The 23,789-nt window shown below is 48.7% G+C and overlaps 1 protein-coding gene across 2 annotated transcripts in view; it reads right to left on the reverse strand.

Annotated features, from left to right (window-relative positions):
- The window catches only part of UBE2E1 (ubiquitin conjugating enzyme E2 E1), a 57,486-nt gene extending 34,905 nt beyond the window's left edge, over positions 1-22,581 (reverse strand). Inside the window, exons 1-3 of one of the 2 annotated variants that reach the window (XM_065398177.1) lie at positions 22,393-22,581; positions 19,913-20,094; positions 17,251-17,301 (exon numbers count right to left, since the gene is read on the reverse strand). In XM_065398177.1, coding sequence (XP_065254249.1) covers positions 17,251-17,301; positions 19,913-20,064 — 203 coding nt within the window. In that variant the 5' untranslated portion in view covers positions 20,065-20,094; positions 22,393-22,581. Of the gene's footprint in view, positions 1-17,250; positions 17,302-19,912; positions 20,095-21,966; positions 22,112-22,392 lie in introns of those variants that run through there. The other variant, XM_065398176.1, reaches the window with a different exon arrangement.
- Between the last annotated feature and the right edge of the window lie 1,208 nt (positions 22,582-23,789).

Genomic DNA, 23,789 nt, shown 5'->3' on the forward strand with positions numbered 1-23,789 from the left:
CTTTACAAACAGATAAAAAGGCAAGTCCCTGCCCTGAAGACTTTATAGTCTAAATAAGGCAAGGCACATATGCACAAATCACAGATTAACTCTTCAGGAAAGTGAGGAGAAGAGGGTGAGTGATGAGAAGTGAGCAGGGATTGCTTTAAAAAGGTGGAGTTTAGGGAGGAATAGTGCAGGGGTGCTTGGTACATGAGGGCAAGGAGATTGTTACACACATGCATAGTGCAGGGAGGTGGGTGGGCTGCATGGCTGAAGGCACAAAGCTAAGTAAAAAAGCAGACAAAAGGAGGAATATGGTCAAAGAACTGAAATCAGGAGGACAAAGAGCAGGGAAACAGGTGATCAGATACTTCATTCCCTTGGTGGGAAAGCTCTAGTAACCTCTTCCAGGGCTTCCAACACCTAAGCCTGCAGCTTCCCATCTTTGGTACTGGCCTAGGTTAGGTGGTATCTACTAAGTTTTGAGCCACTCCTTCTTTTCCATCAGTCTTGTTTGCTTGCTTTTCTCTGCCCTGGTCTCGATCTGAGTGTGTCCCTCTCTGTCTGGGTTTGTTTCTTGGTCTCCCTCCCTTTCTGTTTTTGGCCTCTCCTAAAACCCCCATTTCTATCCCATATAGGAGAATGCCTTGTTCCTCCTGCTTCTTGCTATGGCCAACAACAAAGTAAAACTAACATGATGGGGCAGGGAGGGAAGAGGAGAAGTCTACTTTTCACCCCACATCCTCATTACCGCCATTCATTTCAGGAACCAATCCGCAACTGTCTTAGTCTTCCTTACAGACCTCATCTCTCTTACTCCCTACCATCCACCCATGTCCCTTCGTACAATCTTGCCACTAGTACTACTTTACTACCTTCTCCCCAGAGGCTCCCGCCATCCCGAATGGCTTTACTGTCTCTCTCCACCCCAGTGACTGAATTTCATTTCAAATCCCAACAGAAAACCTGTCTCGTCTCCCTGGCCTGTAACTCATTCACACTCTGATAATTGTTCTCTGTTTCGTTTTCTCTCAAGTATGTGTGGATACAATTTGTATGAAAGCTGCTATACAAAATAAAAGTTGCAAGAGGCCTAATCCTGGCACACACCTGAACAGCGTTCAGTGTGCCTAAAGGGGGGTCTGAGCCTTGGAGTTGGTGAATACTCAGCCAATCACAGGGCACAAGCTATCTCGCTATCAGTAGCCCTCATGGGATGTTCCAGTAGCCATTAAGACAGTTTTGTATTACCTGAGGATCCTCTTACCCACGTACATCAAATGCCTGGATCCTCAGGGCTTGTCTACACTACTGCTTAAGTCGATGTAAGTTACATCGCTCAGGTGTGTGAACCCGCCCCCCAAGCAACGTAACTTACGTCAACTTAAAGCAGTGTCTATACTGCGCTATGTCGGCAGTAGTGAAGACAAGCCCTTTGTGTTTAAGTCTGATTAGCACCAGCAGGAAGAGTGCAAAACATTTAATGCAATGGAGTGTTGGGGCCAGGATCATGACATTTCCAGTTTTATTTAATCAAGGACATTTTTATCTCATTATTTAAAACCTAAACCAGCTATGTTTGTTTGTTTACTGATTAAAATAATTCTGAGTCTTAGTTTTACTATCCCAAATTAAATGGCATGAATATCATTGCCGCTGTCAACAAATCAATATAAAATACAAATATGTTCTCAAAATTAAAATTATCCTACAAAAAACACTAGATAATTCTTATTGCTTAAGAAGAACACATTTACAAACTGAAGTCAAAAACTACAACAATTGTAAATGCTTTGATTCTTTACCTAATGTATTTGTCTTAAAAAGATTACTAGGACACACAAGAAATAATTAATGGGCAAATATAATATTAAACTCTTAGTCTGATAGATCAGAAACTTCTGATGAAATGGGCCTTCATGATATACTACAATATTGATATAATTGCTTTTAAACTGTATGTTATTACAACTGCATGCATTTTAGCAATCTTTCAAAACCATCTGCAACAGTTAAGCACTGCTTTAATTAAAAGATACTGTGATTTCTCTACAGTTTATAGGCCATTGCTCAGAGCAGCCAGATTCTATACTTGGTCAGAATAACAAATAATGTATTAAAACTTTCTAAGAGTATCCACCTGAATATTTCTCTCTCACAAGCATGTACCCTCCACATTAGCATCTTAACACTTCCACTGAGATAGCCAATTTGCATTGTTAACCTGACAGTTTCTTTTTGGTGTGATGAATATTACTTTGCTGACACATTTCCTATGCCTCCTAAAAGTCTGATGTCTAAAAGTTCTCTTTTTGTCCATATCACAGGGAAGTTTGTTTCCCCCCCCCCATTTTCATTGACTTATCTATCATGAAAAACCACTTTCTGGCTTCAGGATTAATTTTTAATGTTTGATCTTCCTTTCAACCAGTCCAGAAGTCTAGAGACCATATTTTAAATCTTTTTTCCCTTTTTACAGATAAGGGAGTTAGTTTTATTGGTAAAATGTTTTGTTCAGAGACCTATGGCAGAAACACCATTAAATATTAGCAGCCCAATTGCCATAGGTAGTACCTCCAACATAGTAGCTTACATCTACTGTTGCTTCTAAAAATGTCAGAACCAATTCAAGATCATCTAGTTTTCCAATGAGTCCAACAGCTCCAGAGACAGAAATCATATGCCAAATATCAGAATGATGAATCTTGAGAGCAGCTGTTAAAGTGCATCATGGTCTGGTTCTCCACTGCCTTGCACCTTGGGTACACAAGTGAAAACACTACCAAATCAGAATGGCAGTGCTTTACACTTACTGTGCACCTGTGTAAATGGCTAAAAGGTTCAAGGCACTGGGGAATCATGACCTGTATTTTGGGCTCCAAAATGCTGTTCCCCCAAAAATATAGGACCAGATGAAATTTAAAACTGGAATTTGCAACATTAATCTTATACAGTTTGTAATTCACTTACTTAGATTTTCTTGTAAATAAAGGGATTGCCAAAAGTTGGCCTGGGCCCACTTTTTAAGACCTAGCGTCAATCTTTCCTGGTCTAGACTTTTAGTTGCAAAATCAAAGGGAAAAAAACCGAGAGCTATCAGGCAAATGTATCTGCTACAGGCAGTGTTCCCTCTAATTTTGTATGTCCACGTGTGGAATTAATTTTGTTATGTGCACCAATATGGAGGTCATGTGTGACATCACCTTCATATTGGTGCACATAACAAAATTCATGAGGTGGAGGTGGGGCCAAGGGGTTCAGGGTGTAGGAGGGAGCTCAGGGCTGGGGCAGAGGGTAGGGGTGAAGGCTCTGGGGTGGGGCCCGGAATGAGGGGTTCAGGGTGCGGGAGGGGGCTCAGGGCTGGGGCAGAGGGTTGGGGTGCAGGTTCTGGGGTGGGGCCAAGGATGAGGGGTTTGGGGGTGCAGGCTGTCCCAGGGCTGCGGCAGGGAGAGAGGACTCCCCCCCCCCCCCCCCGTCCTCTCTCACTGCAGCAGCTTGGGGCTGGGGGAGAGGCGCCTCTCCCTAGCAGCAGCTCCACGAAGCCGAGTTGGATCGAGAGAGGGGCTCCTCTACCCGGCAGCTCCAGTGGGCCACGGCTGGGTCGGGGCGCCTCTCCCCCGGCAGCGGTGGGTGCACGCTGGGGCTGGCGGGGAGGGGTGCCTCTCCCCGCCGCAGCCCTGAGCCCTTGCGCGGGGCTTAATAGGCAGCTGCGTGGCTGCACAACTTAGGAGGGAACCTAGGCTATAGATCATGATTCTGTATGCCACTATCCCCATCCAAGCACAGTTTCATACAGAATATAACAGTGCTTATTTGTCATTGTGTGCATTGCACTCAAGCATACATATTTGTGGGATGTTCTGCTGTTAACGTCAATTAATATTTCATGCACAGTATATATTTATTACACACACTGTAGAACCTTTATAATTTGCACTTATGTCTGGCAGACCCATTGCAAACTACTGACATTTGCAAACTGGCAAGTAAGCGCACAACAACAAAATACTGAATTCCAAAATATACTATGTTTATTTTGACAGTTGCCATTTTTCTATAGTACTTCACAATGTAGTAATAAATGTTCTGTAGTCCATTTTGAAAAGTAATAAAGTCAGGAATGAAAGCAAACCTGTTAAATCTTTGTTGAGAAATAAATATTTGTTCAAATTATAAAGCATGCAGATTGGTGTGATTCTACTGCAATTACTCAAATGTCCCATTAATTTCATTTTGTTTAACTCACATGGCATCACAGCAGAAACAATGTAGCCCTTAACTTTATTTCATATACATCTATAAGATATGAGGAAGTCAGTTTCCCCAACTTCTTACACACACCCATCCTCTTTCTTTAATAAGCTCAATGCTTTCAAGAGGTGCGGTGTTGGCATGAAAGGAGAATGAAATCACAGGAAAGGTACAGCAAAGGCAGGGGTGGTATAAGCTTTCTATACACAACCTCACTAACGGGGCTCATACTTGTCCTAGAGGGGCCTCTCTGACTGGGAAAGATTAGTTCCATCTCACAAGGGTGCCACCACTGGAGGAGGTTTTGTGAGGTAGATATTTGACTACTATAAACTGGATTGAGACCAATTCATTTCAGATAAGCCATAAAGCAGCTGATGGAAATGACTTTCAGTCACCACCAACCTGGCCTGGATTCAAATCCTGAGAGGCAAGAAATTCCCTATAAGATGATCAAACCCTGAAGCATCCAGTCCCCCATGAAGAGGGAAGCAATGACAAATTACTATCTGCTCCTGTGTGCAGACTTTACAGGATCGAGAACTTAGATTGTAAACACTTTGGGGCAATTACAAGGTTTTCTTTTATTTCTATAAAGCACCATGCACCTATGGGTGAAATTATCTTTTTCCCCCTTAGAAAAATAAAATGTCTACGTACAAAATTGAAACCCAACATACTAGGACACAAATGAAATTACACAAAATTAAAGTTCACAGATTCCTCAACCCTAGACAAAATATTAGCATTCCCATTGGGTAAAACATATAAGTAGCACAGTGAACATAATTGCCTGGTGTTCGCCAAGGACAACAAAGATGGAAGTCAAATAATAAAGTTAAGTGATGTATGTGAATGAGTGGAGGGCGATAGGGATTTCAACTCCCTGTTTGTAGCCTTGATACACTTTCACAGCTGCTCTCAAGATTCAGCATTCTGATATTTGGCATGCAAGAGCACAGAGCATAGTTCATTTTGGAATTGCTAAACCAGGATATGCCAAACAAATTCTACCACAGGATCAGCTTGGCTACTGCCACAGATTCTCAAGAATCCTACCATTAAAATGCTTCTGATTTTTAAGGGAGCTGATTAAAACAGTTCACTGACCTCAGAAATGTGGATTCCTGTAATATTAACTAATCAATCTATAGTAAAGTGGTTTCTCCTATGCAGCTTTTGTCTGAATACATCAAGCAGATGATTTAGCCTGCAGGAATAGCTACATAAAGTTGCAATTTACCAAATATATTACTTGCATTCTTTTCAAGGTTTGCAAGACAGACCACACACAGCTGTCGAGGATCACTAAATTAGTTAATAGTTTCTAAAAGGAAGAGTTATTTTTCCATGGATTATATGCCAAACAGAGGGGGAAACCACTGATAGAAAATTATCTTTTGTCATATAAACTAAGGTCACACAGCACTAATTATGAAGGTCTTTCCCATCTCCACTCTTGGAAATTTAATATAGAAAATATTTACATTTTAGAGGAATGAATAAAATGTTCCAAAAATCACTTTTGCAACCTGGATATTTTAAATTAAAATGACCTGCATTTTAGTCACCTCCTCCCCCTCAAAAGTCACAAATGCGTAACAGAACCTGCAGCTTTTAAAATTATAATGATCTCAACTTTTGGTACAGATCATTAAAAAAAATACACTAGGAGAAAATGTACGTGAGATGGTGGTTGCATTTAGGAAGATCTCTTTCAAGCGTACAGACACAGAAAAAGAAAACTCCTATATTGTGCTTTAACAACTACAATATGTTCTTGCATAATACACCAAACTTAAATCTCTAAAGCATTTACCCAAGTTTGACTTTTTTAGAAAGTACATTTGTACAGTATCTCCAGCAATATAAAAACAACTTTAGTCAAAACAGGAGCTACACTGAGTATGCAAATGAAGTCCATTCATTAATTAAAATCAAAGAGTTCAAAATGGCTTTCTGAGCCACACATTTTCTGCAGATTTCACATTAGTCCAGAAGTCATAATCCCTTACTGGTTTTGAAAACAGTGGCTATATTTCAACTTTGTTCCTACAAGCTACAGGTGTAGGGCCCTTCCATTCATCTACAACCTGAGACATAATTCTTATTTAAATACTGACCGTTTATTTGCATAAGACACTATGAGAGATCTCGTCCTTGTCCTAGGAAGTTACAAAGATTGGACACAAAAATACACTGGAAGAGCCAAGGAACAATGCTAACTTAAATTTTAAAACATTGGTTCATGATAGCTTTTTCACTGTGAAAGGTCAGTTTTTTGGGGACGTTAAAGACTTTTAAGGAGAGGTGTGAAAAATCATCATATTTAAGGCCTGGTCTACATTTAAAAGGTAGGTTGACATCGCTATGGTGCTCAGGTTAAGCCAAAATAACCCATATTGTAAACGTCACTAGGTGAATGGAAGAAGAATTTTTCCATTGACCTAGCTACTGCCAATCAGGAATGTAGATTTATGGAGGTGGAAAAACCCTTTCAGGTGTTGTAGGAAGTGTCTACATTACAGCAGCATAGCTGCAGCACTATAGTGTTCATAGGGTAGACATGGCCTAAGCCAGGGATCTCAAACTCAAATGACCAGGAGGGCCATATGAGGACTAGTTCATTGGCCCGAGGGCCACATCACTGACACACACACACCCCTCGCTGCCCCCGGCCCTGCCCCCACTCCACCCCTTCCATGAGGCCCCGCCCCTGCCCCGCCTCTTCCCACCCCTTCCCCGCCAACATTCCAACCCCTTCCCCAAAGTCCCTACCCCAACTCCACCCCCTCCCTGCCCCCAGAGGGAGCAGGAGGGGTGTGGTGGGGCCTCAGGGCAGGGAGTTGAGGTGCAGGGTGCAGCAGGGGGCTCAGGGCAGGGAGTTGAGGTGCAGGAGGGGTGAGGGGTGCGGCAGGGGGATCGGGGTGCAGGGTGCGGCGGGGGCTCAGGGCAGGGGGTTGGGGTTTGGGGTGCAGGGGGGTGAGGTGTGCAGCAGGGGGTCGGGGTGCAGCAGGGGGTCGGGGTTCAGGCAGGGGGCTCAGGGCAGAGGGTTGGGGTGCAGAAGTGGTGTGGGATGCAGCAGTGGTCTCAGGGCAGGGGGTTGGAGTGCAGAAGGGATGAGAGATGTGGCAGGGGGCTCAGGGCAGGGGATTGGGGTGCAGGCAGGGGGCTCAGGGCAGGGAGTTGGGGGATGGGGTGCAGGAGGACTTCAGACTCTGGCCCGGAGCCACTTACCTAAAGCAGCTCCGGGGTGGCAGTGGCGCACTCCGGGGACAGGGCAGGCTGCCTGCCTGCCCTGGCCCCGCGCTGCGAAGCAGCTGGAACCATGTCCCTGCGGCCCCTGGAGGAGGGGGGACGCAGGGCTCCGCGCGCTGCTTGCCACTCCTCCAGGTACCTCCCCCGAAGCTCCCATTAGCTGTGGTTCCCCGTTCCCGGCCAATGGCAGCTGCGGGGGGGGGGGGGGGCCTGGGGGGCGGTGCCTGGACACCAGGGCAACACACAACCCTCTGCTCTCCGTCCCCTCCCCCCGGCCACAGGGACGTGATGCCAGCCGCTTCAGGGAGCGGCACGGGGCTCGAAGGGGGCAATCCCGCGGGTGTAGTTTGCCCACCCCTGTCCCGGGGGGACGCACGGGCTGCTTGGCGGGCTGCAGGAGATAGCCCCAGGGGTCGCATGTTTGAGACCCCTGGCCTAAGCAATGGCTGATCCTGTATGGACTGGACCAAACCATGTTAAAACAAAGCTTGTTTTAGTTATAGTAAAGGTTTTTTTTTATCCTAGTTATAACCATTTTGGTCCTTCAGCACAGACTAGAAAGATTGTATACATATTTAAACATGATCATTTTTGCTGTGTAGTTGTAGCTGTGTTGGTCCCAGGACATTAGAGAGACAAGGTGGATGAGGTAATGTTTAAATAGGGTAATTTCATGTCCCACTACACTAACTCAAGAACCTTTCTACAACATTGCAGACGTATACAGCTCCACCTTGAAGCGACTGTCCAGTGGCTGGAATGCTACCTGGTGTCACCGTTCAGGGAAAATGCATCTGTATTTCCCCTCTGTGGTTCACCAAGGACATCCAGTTTAGTCTTCTGGCTCCCAGCTGTCACCTCTCTTGGCCTTCTAGGGTTGCTAGGTGTCCGATTTTCGACCAGAACGCCCGGTCAAAAAGGGACCCTGGCGGCTCAGGTCAGCACTGCTGGTCTGTGGAGTCAGGCTCCACAGTGGAGCTGGCAGGCTCCCTACCTGGCTCCACGTGGCTCCTGGAAATGGCAACATATCCCACCATGTGCCAGCTCCGCAGCTCCCATTGGCCAGGAACTGGAGCCATGGGAACTTTGGAGGGCAGCACCTGCGGGCGGTGGCAGCGCGCACTATGCAGAGCTGCCTGGCTACCCCATGCCTAGGAGCCGAGGGACGTGTCGCTGCTTCTGGGGAGCCCCCCCCAAGGTAAGCGCTGCCCGGAGCCCACTCCCTGCACCCCAACTCCCTGCCCCAGCCCCAAGCTCCCTCACGCACCCAAACTCCTTTCCAGAGCCTTCACCCTTCACCTCCTATCACACCCCAACCTCCTACCCCAGCCCTGAGCCCCCTCCCGCATCCAAACTCCCCGCTGAAGCCTGCGCCTCCCCACACACCCCAACTCCCTGCCCCGGCCAGGAGCCCCCTCCTGCATCTTGAACCCCCCATCTCTGGCCCCACCCCAGAACCGGCACCCTCCAACCCAGAGCCCATACCTCCTCCCACACCCCAACCCCCTGCCTCAGCCTAGAGCCTCCTCCCATACGCCGAACCCCTTGGCTCTACCCTCCAGCCCGTAGCCCCCTCCCAAATCCCTCATCCCCAGCCCCACCCCAGAGCCTGCACCCCCTCCCACATCCTGAACTCATTTCTGGCCCCACCCCAAAGCTCGCACCCCCCAGTCCTCACCTCTTCCCGCATCCCAACCCCTTGCCCCAGCCCAGTGAAAATGAGCAAGTGAGTGAGGGTGGGGGACAGTGAGCGACAGAGGGAGGGGGGATGGAGTGAGCAGGCGTGGGGCCTCGGAGAAGGGGTGAAGTCTTAGAAGGGGCGGGGCAAGGGTGTTTGGTTTTGCGTGATTAGAAAGTTGGCAACCCTACCTGAGACCGACATGTGTCTCTCCCACCTGACTGGGGTTTTAAGGCTGCACAGCTTCCTGCCTTACATTCTGATACCCCCAGTAAGCCAGACTGCCTAAACAGGCCAATTCCTGAGTTTTTCTCTCTCTCCAAAGGCTATGACCAGTATATTGCGACAGTTATAAGTTACAACACAGCTCCTTCTAAGCAAGCACAGTTTTTCTGAACGTAAAAGCAGTACGGTATTATTAAAAACAATAAAAGAACAAACACGCACGCTCTGCTTTCCAGAGATCACCCCCAACTCCAGCCTAGGGCTCTGGTACATTTTAGTCCTTCAAAACCCACAGCTAGGGTTTCCCTGTGGTTACAAGTTCATCCATCTTAGATCCAGAACAACGGCTGGGCAGATCAGCTGTTTCTTTAGTCAGCTTGGGCCTTAGATCTTGACCTTCAGTAACAGGTAATTAGCAGACAATTACCATCTCCTTATGGCATAGCTTCAAAAGGCTGGGTTCTTGCATAACTGGGAGTTGGAGAATTTATATTAACTTCTCCCTAGGTATACCCCAGGAAACTTCTTGTCCCCAAAATCCATACTTTTCTGGCACATTTTCAATGTTTTATTTGAACTCCCAGGTCTTACATCTATCACATCTCTCCCCTAGAGAGGTCACATCTCTTCCAACTCACAATAATACATAAAATTAATACAATAAGGTCCTTCAAGAATATTGCAGGAAACTGTCATATCTGTCACATCTCCTCCCAAAAGAAGTGGGGTGAAACTCGGGTGCTTGACCATCCTCCTAGGAGGATGCACAGGTTTATTCCCTAGATGGTGGTTAATTTCATAATTTCGTATTTCACCTATGCATATAATAAACATTCCACTAGCAAGCGAGCATATTTCCTTCAAAAATCCACACAGAGTCATTTGACCGCCACCCTGTATAATTTCTCCCCTTAGAGCCTATGAGGGTGGAGCTCTTGCATACACTTACTCCCCCAAAACATATGGGTGTGAATCTGAGACCTGGTTCTCCCATCTCCCCTTGGATTCTAAGGAGGGTATGTGGTGTCCCTTTGTCCCTCAAGCAGTCAGCTGCCCCATGGTGGGTTGAGGTTCCCACGCTCCCGGGAGTATTCCAGGAAGCAACTCTTTGGACAGAAGGGAGCAATAAGGTAGGGCTCCCTGTGAAGCAGCTCTCTGCACCACTTTTAACAGATTCTTCAAATCTCCCCCACAGCCAAATTCCTTTCTCTGCCCCATCTCCTCAGACGTCGGGGCCCAGCGGCCAGTTTCTCTAGGGGGAAGAGGAAAGTATATTGATCCCCCACCCCACTGGGGTGGTCCTCTGATCCCTACATACTGAGTCAAAGTGCACAGCAGTTCTCCCCGCACCAGGCTCAAGGTCCTTTACATTTTCACAGACCATCAGGTAGTCAGAGACCATGGGAGGAAGTTTCCCCTTCTTTCTGGCCATAGTTACCTTTGTCATCTCCCAAGCAGCTGTCATACACTTTCCGTGGGCATTTCCCATCCTTGGGTAAGTGTCATAGATTTGGCAGTGCCCTGCTGCTGTCTCAGTGTCCCTACTTTTGGCTGGAGACATTGCCAGTACTCTGTACTGTGCCTGGTTCCCTGGTAAGGGTAGGCAGAGAGCTTATTTCCCTTGCCTGGGCTTCAGGACTCAGAGATTTTACCTTCAAGTTATCTTGTCATCCCCCTGCAGTAGGAAATGGTCTCACTTGCCTTCTCCTCAGGTATGTGTCTGTATATACTGGGAAGGTAACTTGATTCCTCCTGGATGGGGGGGGGGGGGAAAGAGGGTGGAGTGGGCAGGAGGGATACACCTCATGCAGCTACTCTATTTGCATTTTGGCTAACCCTTGCAGGTCTGTAGCTAACTCGAGGTCTGATTCACCCCTTATGCTTTTAAAACCATAACATCATTCCTCAAAAGCAAAAAATATGGGATATCTGACAACACAACTACAACCAACACCCCTGACCCTTCCTGGTCTGTATAGAATTCTGTGCTCTAGGTAGAGTGAAGGCTTTTTACACCAGGAACTTTAACCCACATTTCACACCATGGGAGCATTTGATGGGGTTTCACAACATGAGGCTTAACTAAAGTTTTAACTGTTGCAGTATCTGCCCACCCAATAAATGTCTCCCCATTAACTACCTCCTTCCACTCTCGCAGGGGGTCCAATGGATCTGCACCCAGGAGGGTGCAGCATGACATGTGGGCAGTGGTTTGGGGTCAGAAAAGCTCTGGCTTGCTGAGAATAGCAGTGTAAATCAAGGAGCTGTGCAACCTTAAAATCCCTGGTCAAGATGGAGTGACACGCAGATCTCTGCCCAAGAAAAGGTTACATACAATCCTGGCCCACAATAATATATAAACTTAATACAGCAAAGTCTTTCAAGGATATAGCGGGAAACGGCAATATCTGTCATATCAGAGATTCAGGAGACGCGGCTTCAATTCCCACCTTTGGCACACACTTCCTGTGTGACCTTGGGCAAGACACTTATGTCCTGGTTTTTAAAATGATTTAGGCACTGCTCTGTTCAGCGTTGCCACACCTAACTGACTTAGAAGACTAATTCTCACTGAAAGTAACTGGGACTTGGGAGTCTATGTCTCATTTTCAAAAGCGACAAGCACTTAGAACAGAGGTGGGCAAGCTACGGCCCACAGGACCCTCCTGCCCGGCCCCTGAGCTCCTGGCCCCCGGCCCCTCCCCTGCTGTTCCCCCTTCCTCACAGCCTTAGCTCACTGCACCGCTGGCACAGTGCTCTGGGTGGCGGGGCTGTGAGCGCAGCTGCAGAGCCATGGCCTGACCCGGTGCTCTGTGCGGCGCGGCTGGCTCCAGCCAGGCGGCGTGGCTGCCTGTCCTGGTGCTCTGGGCGGCGCGGCTGTAGCGCCGCCAACCACCGGTGCTCCAGGCAGCGCGGTAACAGGGCAGGGAACGGGGGGGTTGGACAGAGGAGTTCGGGGTGGTGGTCAGGGGGCGGGGGTGTGGATAGGGGTCAGGGCGGTCAGAGAGCGGGGAACATGGGGGCAGAGGTCCCCGGGGGGCAGTCAGGAAGGAGAGGGGGGTTGAATGGGGGGCAGGGGGCAGTCAGGGGCAGGGGTTCCGGGGGCGGTGAGGGAGAAGGGGTGGTTGGATGGGGCATTGGTCCCGGGGGGCAGTCAGGAATGAGAGGAGAGGTTGGATGGGGTGGCGGAGGGCAGTCAGGGGCAGGGGTTCCGGGGACAGGGAGCGGCGGTGTGTGGATGGGGCAGGAGTCCGGGGGGGACCGTCGGGGACAGGGAGGGTTGGATGGGGCAGGAGTCCCGGGGGGGGGGGGCATCAGGGGGCAAGAAGCGGAGGCGGGGGGTCGAATAGGGGGCATTGACCGGGCCACACCTGGCTGTTTGGGGAGGCACAGCCTCCCCTAACCGGCCCTCCATACAATTTTGGAAACCCGATGTGGTCCTCAGGCCAAAAAGTTTGCCCGCCCCTGACTTAGAAGCACTAAGTCAGTTAGGCATTGCAATACTTAACAGAATAGGACCTAAATAACTTTAAAATCCTGGGCCTTACTCTTTCAGGCCCAGATCCACAAAGCTATTTAGGCTCCTAACTTCTATTGAAATCAGTGTGGGCCTCAGTTCCCCACCTATAAAATGGGGAAAAACACCTCACAGGGAGAACTAGATTAAAGATTTTGAGGTACTCAGTTATTATGGCAATGGAGGCCAAGTAAGTACCTGAGATAAACAGTGTAAATGCCAGTTAATGTTTTAATCATGTCCCTGATACAGCCTCAGAAATCCAGTCACATGGGTACATCCAAGGTTTTAGATATTGATTGTGATTAAATACAGTTAAGCCCTGTTTATAAAGAAAAATGGAACCATGACTGGAGACAATCACAGAACCAGACTTCCACGACACATCTGAATGTGTAATATAAACAAAGTCCTAAAAGACACACAACATACCAACAACACAAAAAAATCAACCGGCTCAGATTATGACTTTCACTTTCTTATACAAGCTAATATTTAAACAGAGAACTGAAATTTCATTACGACTGGGATCCAAATGTGTAATATTCAAAGCTATGACGTTAATCTCAATTTCACATTAACCAACAATCCCTTCAATCTGAAAGCTGTAGCTCTTTTATCACCAAATATCTACAGTTAAAATATAGATTTTACACCTCTCATTACCAGTGTCAGAAGCCAAATCATCCCATAAATGGACAAAAGAAAATTAAAGCTTTCCAGCTTTCCAGCTTTCCTGTTTCAATCATTTCACATAAAATGTTAGTATACCAAGAATGAGAGACATAGAACGCATTTAAAATTAGTCATATGCTGTAGCTACACTATGGCATGTAAGAGAACACTAATATCTTAAACACCAATCAGAATATATCTGTGAATTCTATTCAGTGTATTACTGTTAGAAAGTCATCAGCATGTACAAGATCTGTTGTTGTTTTTTTAATTCAAGTCTGAACATATATTTGCAACCCTGCAAAAATTAAAATCCTGATCTGTTCCTTCAGCTATTTTGCTTGAAATTTTAAATTTAGTTAATAAACAACCACTTGCATAGCATCATGGATAGGCATATTTACAAAATAAATAATGATTGAGTCTCTGCCCGGAAGGGGCGGTCTTTCAGTGTTCTGGGTTCCTTCTGGACGTGCTAAATGTCTTCAACTCCCATGGACTTCAATGGGAGTTGAAGGTGCTGAGCACCTTGCAATAAGGCCCCATAAGAAGACATGGACAACAAGGAGGAGCTGACAAACACAGAGATGTTAGGGAACAGTTTGGAAGATGACAACAATGGTGGGGATTAAGTGGCTGGTTGAGAAAGTAGTGAATCTTCAGAGTTATGCAGCATTTTTTCTATATAAATGAGACTGAGTAAAATTTTCAAAAATGCCTAAGGATCCTAAGTCCCATTTTTTAAAGTGACAGACACTTAGAAACCTAAGCCACACTGAAAGTCAATAGGACTTTGGTTCTTTTCAAAATGTAACCCAATAAGACTCCTTCAATAAGTGGATTTTAAGAAGAGCTTTAATGGAGGAGAGGATGGAGGAAAAAAGGACCCCCAATTCCAGCGGGAGGGTAATATACGATAGACAGTACCAAGGCACAGGAGAGAGGACACAAAGAAGGTAGTCAGATGAGATGCTTGAGCTGAGCAGAGAGGACATAGGGTAAACAAAGCCTTTTTTAAAGTTACTGAGGCAGGAGAGTTAAAACTATGTTCTAAAACCAAGTTTAATACCTCTCTCACAGCGCTAATATTCAGCGTAAACAAAAGGAATAATGGAAAGCCATCATACCAATACAGGCTTCCCCAGAGCAAAGTCCTGCAACCTTAACCATTACACAGCAACCAGAAAGTCTCAGTACCATAACTTCCCCCCACCCTCCATTTGACAGTTTCCCCTTCCACAGGAAGTAAACACTCCACATAACTTTGATAGCTGGAACTCTTCTCACTGTTGTGGCAAGTAGCATCTGTCCACACTTAGCAAATCTGCTGTATACAGCCTCAAGCCAAAAGCATGTCAGGAAGTGTAAGGCATTTAGCATTTTGAACCAAACTAACCACAAGTATAAAAACAGAGACACTGTACTTACTCTCACTAAGAACATAAAATACAGACACTAAATTCTACAGCTTGAATGGCAATGCGAAAACATCTGGTTTCATAAGAAAACCATTGTTTGTGTTTTACTACTTAACACATTATAGGTTAGCTTAACTTATTCCAATTTTCCAACATTATTTGTTAGATAAAACTGCCAATCTCCACGCTAATTCATTTGAAGGTCAGAAGGAATACAGGATACCTGCAACTATAATATGACTTTATATTCACGTATGGCTTATACTATCAACTGCTTTCCACCATTAAAACCATTCATAAAGGCTTACACATTACAAATCCAACCTTTTTTGTATTGTGTCTTGACGTTACTATCCCCAATGGACTGCACTGTTTAAATAAGAAACCACCTCCGCAGCCATATTACAGTTTAACAAAGTAGTCTGGAAGCTAACCCACACCCATGAATGACTCCAATTTCTTCATATAGGAACAGTTTAGGGGTTTGATATTATTTCCAAGATGGTTCGGATGAAGGCTGCAACCTGATTTAGATATATAGAAGCATTTTAGGCACCCATCACAACAGCTTCTGGGCACATTAAAACAATATAGCAGTGGCTGAAGAGAGCTCAAAACCCATGCATAGTTATCTTCCAAACACCACACGCTTTAGTAGTACACCTCTACCTCGATATGACGCTGTCCTCGGGAGCCAAAAAATCTTACCGCGTTATAGGTGAAACCGCATTATATCGAACTTGCTTTGATCCACCAGAGTCCGCAGCCCCATCCTCCCGGAGCACTGCTTTACCGCTTTATATCCGAATTCGTGTTATATCGGGTCGCGTTATATCGGGGTAGAGGTGTATATCAAAAACTTTCCTCACCAATCAAACCACTATACTATTGCACTATCTAGGTGAATTTTTAAAAGTCATCTTATCAAACACTTAATAAATTAAGTTTATTCATTAAGAAAATCTTTAAAGGTTTACTACGTCCCAAAAACCTGTTTTTCTTTTTTTCCTCCTCTGTGTACCCACCGACTGATATTGTTGCTGATCCTTTGGCAACAGGGGTGGGGAGTTGGGAGTCTTTGGCTGATCCTTTTCAATGTGGAGGCCTCCTTTCAGCCCATACCTCCCATGTTCTCATATACTCTTTTCCCATCCCCACTGCCAGTGATCAGGATGCTTGACAGTGGTTTTGAAAGAGATGTTCATGGCCCCTTCACTGAACTCCAGTGCTATTGTCTCCCTGTGCACCAGCTAAGGGTAACAAGAAGCTTCAGAGCACCAGCAATATAAAAGGTGGGCGCAAAATGTCCATTCTAAATACGTGACTGATTTTAAAATATATTTTAAGTGGCTTTTTTTTTTAATTGCTACTACCCCTGACATCAAAGGCTTCAGACCTAGCTCAGCAGCAGCAGAAAGACACAAGGAGCAGAGTCAGATAAAGAACTCAAGAATGTCTTTGGAAACAAGACTCCAGCAGGCCAAACGGGAGAGACCAGGTTGAAAGCAGCCTTCCCGTTTAATTAACAGGAACAACCAAAGACATTGCCAATACCATCTCATACTCAAATGCCAAGGGGAATCACCAGAGGTCAGGGCAAATAGGTGATGAATACAAAGCTTTGTAGGTACTAAACATAATGTTTAAATCTCTAAAACATAGTTTAAATAACCATTCTATAAAGGGCAATAGCATACCCCAGGGTGTGATTTCATCAGATAACATATGCGCTTCTTCAGTGCGTATATTCACTGATGAACTAACAGCACCCTTCTCCATTGTGTGTTATTGCTTAGCATAGAACTGTCAGAGCTGGAAAGAACCCACACAGATTTGACAATTTTCTGCTTGTTTGGCAGGACTCTCATATAAATAAAAATTAACGTAGTCAAGCATTAGACTTATACACCAGGAAAAACCAAAAAGGGGCACATTTTCACACTCTTCCGTATTGACCACTGTCAGAAACACACACACAGATAATGTGACAAACTCTAATGCAATTACGAAAAAACAAAATAAACAGAAAATTCATGTCAAAGCACATAATGTCTCCTGAGCTTTCTCCTGCAGGGGATTTATTTTGATGTCATCCAAGCATTCATGAGGGTATTTTAGGTCATCTAAGTGGTCGTTACTCTGCTGCATCTAGACCTTATAAGGATATTTACAAATAATAAAAAGCATACTTTCTCTCCTCCACCCCCCCCCCCCCCCCCCCCCCCCCGAGAAGGATCAAAACAAACCTGCAATTGGGAGGTGGATCTAAGGTGATGTCAGCCAATTCCTTCTGAATCCTATGGCAATAAAAACAAGAAAGAACGAAGGTAAGTCACTATGCGGGATCACAGTCAAGACACACACGCAGTAGAGATATATGTCACAATGACTGTGAGACTGTGTGTGTGTGTCACTCTTCCAGGAACACACAGGGTAGATCTACACCTGCAGCGGCATGTAGAGTATGTACACGGCATGCCCAACTAGCACAGGTATAAACAGTGTAGATGGTGAGGCAGTGCTTAGGTGAGTATAGTGGAGACATGCTAGAAATCTAGGGTATATACTCTACACAGCTCTCTACATGACCAAGCAGTGCCTCCCACATCTACACGGCTATTTTTGACAGTGTGGTGTCCTGCCGCCTCCCCACTGCTAGAGCCTTTCTCCACCACAGTGCAAGATTCCAGCAGTGGGGAGTCATAGGGTGTCTGTCCCACTGCAGTGTGTGTCTGCAGTGGTCTAGTCTATACAGGAGGCGGTGTGTAGGGTATGTGTAGCTATATGCTGCAGTGAAAGGTTCAGGCAAGGGGAAGCAGCAGGAAAAGCTCCCCCCACCAAAGCCTTTCACTGCAATTGGCCCTGCTGCCGGAGCCTTTCCCCACTGCCAGAGCCTTTCACTACAGCGTATAGCCACACACGTCCTGCACACCGCCGCCTGTATAGACAAGACCACTCCAGACACATACAGTGGGGTAGACACCCTATGACAGAAACACAGAGAGAAAAATAGACATTCCTTCTCCCCATATCAGCTCCAAAGACTGGTCCACCCCCCCACACACAGGGAGATAAGGCCCCATCCGCCTCCAGCATACTGACAATGAGACAGATCCTCCTTGCAAACGCGAGTGTTAGGTATGAGGGAAGGACTACAGCCTGGGGGAAATTATGAAGCTTTGTCTCACTGAGATGGGCTAAACTGCCACTGCCACAATCCGCTTCCCCACTTAGCATCCTGGGGAATAGACTGGAGGGGTTCTGACTGGGAAGGGTGGATAACTAGCAACAGAGCCCAACTCCCTGATCCATTTCTGATTAAACTCAAAGAGAGGGGAATAGTCACACACATCTCCAAGATCCTATCTGCTCCCGCAACCACAGCCTCCAAATCTTCCCTGCCACCCAAAGCCCCATCCCCAGTCCCCTCCCTCACGTCCACAAAGCCCCATCCTCAACATCCTCCCTGCCTCCAGGCTTCTCCAGGATCCACAGCTCCACACTTCCCTTCCACTACCACCAGCTACCATTCCCCAGAGCCCCACTACTGCAACTCAAGCCTCCCCGCCAAATCTCCCCACACTGAACACGCAAACAGCCTCCCTTCCTTCCCCTCCTCCACACTCAACCAGCCTCCTTTGCCTATCTTCTATTTGTCACACATAACAAGAACCAAAGCCTACTCATACCAAGCAATTTACAATCAGCAGGCCTCTACAGATATTTTAAAACTAGTTGATGGCTTCTCATCCAACCACCACTTGCTGCTGTGTATGTGACTTTGCCAAGGAACCATTTGCTCAGAGGAGTTCTGAAGTCAACAAGCTGCCTGAAAGCTACAAAATCCAAATGACCTCTTGAGCACAACAGCAGAGCATTGGCTGAACAATCCAAAAAACCCAGCCCTTTTTAACATGTACAGATCGCGGGCTTTTGGTAGTGCATTGCAAAGCTTTTCAATGACCAGCCAGACGGATTATTGTTCTTATTGACGGAGTAATGAAAGCTTGCTTGGAAGCTTCATTCTCAGCTAGGTGAGCTTTTTTGGAGTGGGATGGTGCTGAATTCAGGTGACATGGAGAATGGCTCAGGTAGGACAGCAGTAATGTTTTGGAAGTGAGTTGGCTCTAAGGGCTTGTCTACTTGGGGGATATTGACTGGCATAGCTATTCCAGAAAAGTTATTCTGGTATAATTTAAGCAGAGTAATTATTTCACAATAAAGTCCCTTTCATTTTAGAAAAGACTGTCCACCTGGAGAGCTGTTCTGGAACAGTAATTCCCCAGGTACACAAGCCCTTAATGCAGGTCGGAAGGAGATAGGGAAGTAGTAATGCATTTAGTGGGGAGGGCTGGCACTAGGTAACAACTGTTCGCATTTATGACATCTGTCATCATACAAGATCAAAGCAAACATTAATTAATTAATCCTCACAACACCCCTGTGAGTTATGTGTTATCATCATCACTCCCATTTTACAAATGGGGAAACCGATGGAGAATTAAATGACTTCCTCAAGGCCACATAGCTTCAGTAGCAGAGCAGGGATTAAGCTCATAGGCTTTAATCCCTACAGAGATCTGGCTCTAAAGCCAGGTGCTGAGGAGAGCAGTAATCTCAGTGGGGACGAACGGTGCTGAGTGCAGATGGTGAGGAGGAGATGGGGAACGGTAATGTTTGGGGGAAGCTTCTTGCTAAGTGCAGATAGTGAAAAAGGGAAGATGGGGACAACGGTAAATTTCTGTGGAGAGGTTGAAGGTAAACGCCAGTAATGAGGAATAGAAATGGTTAACACTCAGTGGAGGGGAGGAGGAACAGCAGCAATGGGGCAGATACAGAGAGCCATATAAGCAGAGAGACAGAGGCGCAGAGAGACAGCAGTGACACGGTGTCCGCAGACAGTCTCACCTCTTGGCGCTGGTGGAGAGAAGCTTGGAGTTTTTACTCATGCTGACTTTGCTTTCCTTCTTCTTAGGGGTGTTTGTCTCTTTCTCTGTCTGTTGGTTGGAGGATGAAGATGAGGAGGAGCTGGTGCTGGCCCTCGAATCGTCATCCGACATAGCGACCCCCCCCCACCACACAACCCAAACCTGGAGAGGAGACACCACAGGATATGGGGAACAAACAATGAACGCATGCACAGAGAAAGGAACCCACTTAAAGAGAGTGTTTGGGTCGCACTCTCTTTAGACAGGGCCTGTCTCTCTCTCTCTCTCCCTCCCTCCCTCCTTCGCAGACAGGCACCCTGAACAGAAATGGTCTGAGCAGGAGGAGCAGCAGCTTCTCCCTGCGCCAGTAACACTGGGGGAGGGGAGGGACTTGAATGTCTCCTTTCAATGAGAACAGAAGGGGGGGGGGCAGGCTGAGAGAACACGGACTGGGAAGAAGGAGGCTGCAAGGATCAGAGAAGCTGCAAGTAATTCCTTCTAATCTCACCCAAACTACACACAAGAAGCCAGTCATCCTCACCCCCCAGTTATCCAGCCCTGGGGCGTGGGATATAAATAGGATGTCTCCAGTCCCCTCTGCACGCACAGAGGCACATGGAGGAAAAGGAAAAGCAGCAGGATCAATGTCTACAACCGGAGTGGGGAGACATTGGCTACAAGGGGAGAATAAGTGTCTAGGAAGGTGAGGGGCGGGCAGGCAGGTTGTTTGTGGGAGGGAGATCGGGGGGGGGGGGGAAGAGGGAGATCAGTGTCTGGGGGGGGGGGGGCAGGCAAGGCGGGGGGGGGGGGAAATTGGTGCCTGCGGGGGGTGGGTGAGGAACAGATGTGTGGGGAGATGAGTGCCTGCAGGGGGTGAGGGGCAGGCAAGGTGTGGGAGGGAGGAGATCAGAACCTGCAGAGGGTAAGAGGCAGGTGTGTGTGTGTGGGGGGGGGGGGGAGATCAGAGCCTGCAGGAGGTGAGGGGGGAGAGAGGAGATGAGTGCCTGCAGGGGGCAAGGGATAGGCAGGGTGTGGGAGGGGGGGAGATCAGTGCGTGCAGGGGGTGAGAGGAGGAGATCAGAGGAGGGGAGGGAGATGGGGGGGAAGGAGATCAGAGCGGGGGAGGGGGAGATCAGTGCCTGCAGGAGATGAGGGATAGGCAGGGTGTGTGGGGGGTTCCAATGCCTAGGTATGGGTGGGAGATCAGTGCCCACAGAAGGCAAGGAAGGTGGGAGGGTGGAAATCAGTGCCTGCTGGGGGCAAGGGAGGGAAAGGTAGCGGTGTCCACGGGGGCGAAATGGAGGGGGGAGTGGCGGTCCCCGCGGGGGTGGGGGGATGGGGAGGGAGCAGAGCCCGGGGGTGGGGGTGGGAGGATGGGGGGGAGCAGGGCCGGGGGGGGGGATGGGGAGAGCAGGGCCGGAGGGGGAGCAGAGCCGGGGGGGTAGGGATGGGGAGAGCAGGGCGGGGGGGGGGTAGGAATGGGGGGAGGGGATGGGAAGAGCAGGACCGGGAGGTAGGGATGGGGAGAGATGGGGGGAGCAGAGCCGGGGGGGTAGGGATGGGGAGAGCAGAGCCGGGGGGGTAGGGATGGGGGGAGGGGATGGGGAGAGCAGAGCCGAGGGATAGGGATGGGGAGAGATGGGGGGAGCAGAGCCGGGGGGGTAGGGATGGGGAGAGCAGAGCCGGGGGGGGGGGAGGGATGGGGGGAGGGGATGGGGAGAGCAGAGCCGAGGGATAGGGATGGGGAGAGATGGGGGAGCAGGGCCGGGGGGGGGGGGCTGAGGAGAGCAGGGCCGGGGGGGGGGGAGAGCAGAACCGGGGGGGGGGTACGTGCACGGGGCACTCCTCCAGGAAAGAGCTGCTCTGCTCCCTGATAGGGAGAATTGCCCCCCCCCCCCTTCCCTCGGTGCGGGCCCTGCGGGGAGGGGGCGATACCTGCCAGCCCCGGCCCCCTGCCCGTGGTCGCGCTGCGCGGGCCGGCGGCCCTGGCCTGGCCGGGGGGTGCCCTGCGGGGAGAGGGGCCCCGCTCCGTACCTCTCCCTTTGTGTCTGGCGGCTCCTCCGCGGCGCGGCTGGGCCTGGCCACTCGTGTCTCTTGCTGGGAGAGAAGCGGAAGTGCTGCAACAGCAACTCTTACCCAGGCAATGGCTGCCCCGCTCCTCCCCGGCCCCTCGGCGAGCCGGGCTGGGGGGAACCGGCCGCACTCGCCCCCAGGGGGCAGGCGCCGCGGGAGCCCCAGCCTTGCGGGGGCCGCAGATGGAGGCTCCTCTGCCGAGTGCCCTGCCGGGGGGGGCAGAATAAAGAGGGTCCGAGGCTCAGCTCCCTGCCCCGGTCCTAGGGGGCAGCGGGAGCAGCTGGGGCTGCGTGACGGCTTGAGCCGGGCTCCTGCCCATTCCCACCCCGGCTCGCCTGGCCCCAAAACAGCCCCCCCATCCCTTCCGCAGCAGCAACAACTTCTCACCTGGCTCAGTCCTAGAGCAGCAGCAGCTTCGTCCCCGTCTCTCACCTGTTCCAGCCCTCAAGCAGCAGCAGCTTCTCCCCTCCCCTCCCCGGGCTCAGCCTTGACTCATCCTCAGCAGCAGCTTCCCACTTGCCCTCGCCCCGAGTTCAGGATTCCATTGTCCCCACACAGCCCCCGGTGCGTTCAGGAACACACAAAAGGAAGGGCCGCTTGTGATGTCAGCAGCAGCAGCTCCTGCGGAGAGACGGCAGCCGGCTGGGCTCCGGCTGGCCAGCTACAGGAAGGAAAAGCAGGTTGGATGGGGGAATGGAACAGGAATCCGCAATGGTGAAGTCCACCAGCTGGGGAAGCCTAATTGGTATGGAAAGCGCCGCATTAAATAAAGTTGGGCTAGATTGTGCTGCATCTTCAATGGCTTTTTTCCTTCTTCTGTTCCTGCAAAACCTTTGCAGTCGAGCTTTTGGCACAGCCGTAAAGAAAAATGACATCTTACTACAGCAGTGACCCACCGTACTTTTCACATAAGAAGCCAGCACAATTAGTCACTTTTCTATGGGCCAAGGCATAGTGCCATAGATCTCAATGGAAATGCTGCATCAAATTCATTCATGTTGTTACCCCCATTGACTTCAACGGGTTAACACCAGGGCTGAATGTGGCTCAGTGCCTTCAGTTTCCAAAAGTATATCAAGGGATCAGACAGCAAACTATGTGACATACTCTTTGTTTTCCCAGCCACTAGACTATCACTACTGTGCATCATAATAATTAATAGTACTTTGCATTTCTATCACTCCTTGCAACTGAGGATCTCAATGAATCCAACTGCACGGCACACCTGCAAAGTACAGTACATATGGTTATTACCACCAATTTATGCTTTGTGAATGAGAGGAAAAGAACCTAGTTGTCTAATCTCCCAGAATTTTCAGGGGTACTCAACAATTGAGCTCAACAAGTCAGCTCTGTTGACTTCCTATTGTTCAGTACTTCTAAAAAATAGGCTTCCAATCTCATGTTTTAATCAAATGACCAGGGGCGGCTCTACGTATTTTGCCGCCCCAAGCATGGCAGTCAGGCGGCTTTCGGCGGCGCGCCTGCGGGAGGTCCGCTGGTAATGCGGATTCAGCAGCATGACTGTGGGAGGTCCGCCGGTCCCGCGCCTTCGGCGTACCCACCGCCGAATTGCCTCTGAAACCGCAGGACAGGCGGACCTGCCAAAGGCAGCCTGACTGCTGACCTCACGGCGAACGGCAGGCCGCCCCCCCCAGCTTGCCGCCCCAGGCATGCACTTGGTGCGCTGGTGCCTGGAGCCGCCCCTGCATATGACCTTGTGTAACACATCACAGCTGCATACATAGACACTCACCATGGCTGTCACTGGGGACTGAACTCTG

Source organism: Emys orbicularis, chromosome 2, assembly GCF_028017835.1.
Source record: "Emys orbicularis isolate rEmyOrb1 chromosome 2, rEmyOrb1.hap1, whole genome shotgun sequence".
Taxonomy (NCBI): domain Eukaryota; kingdom Metazoa; phylum Chordata; order Testudines; family Emydidae; genus Emys; species Emys orbicularis.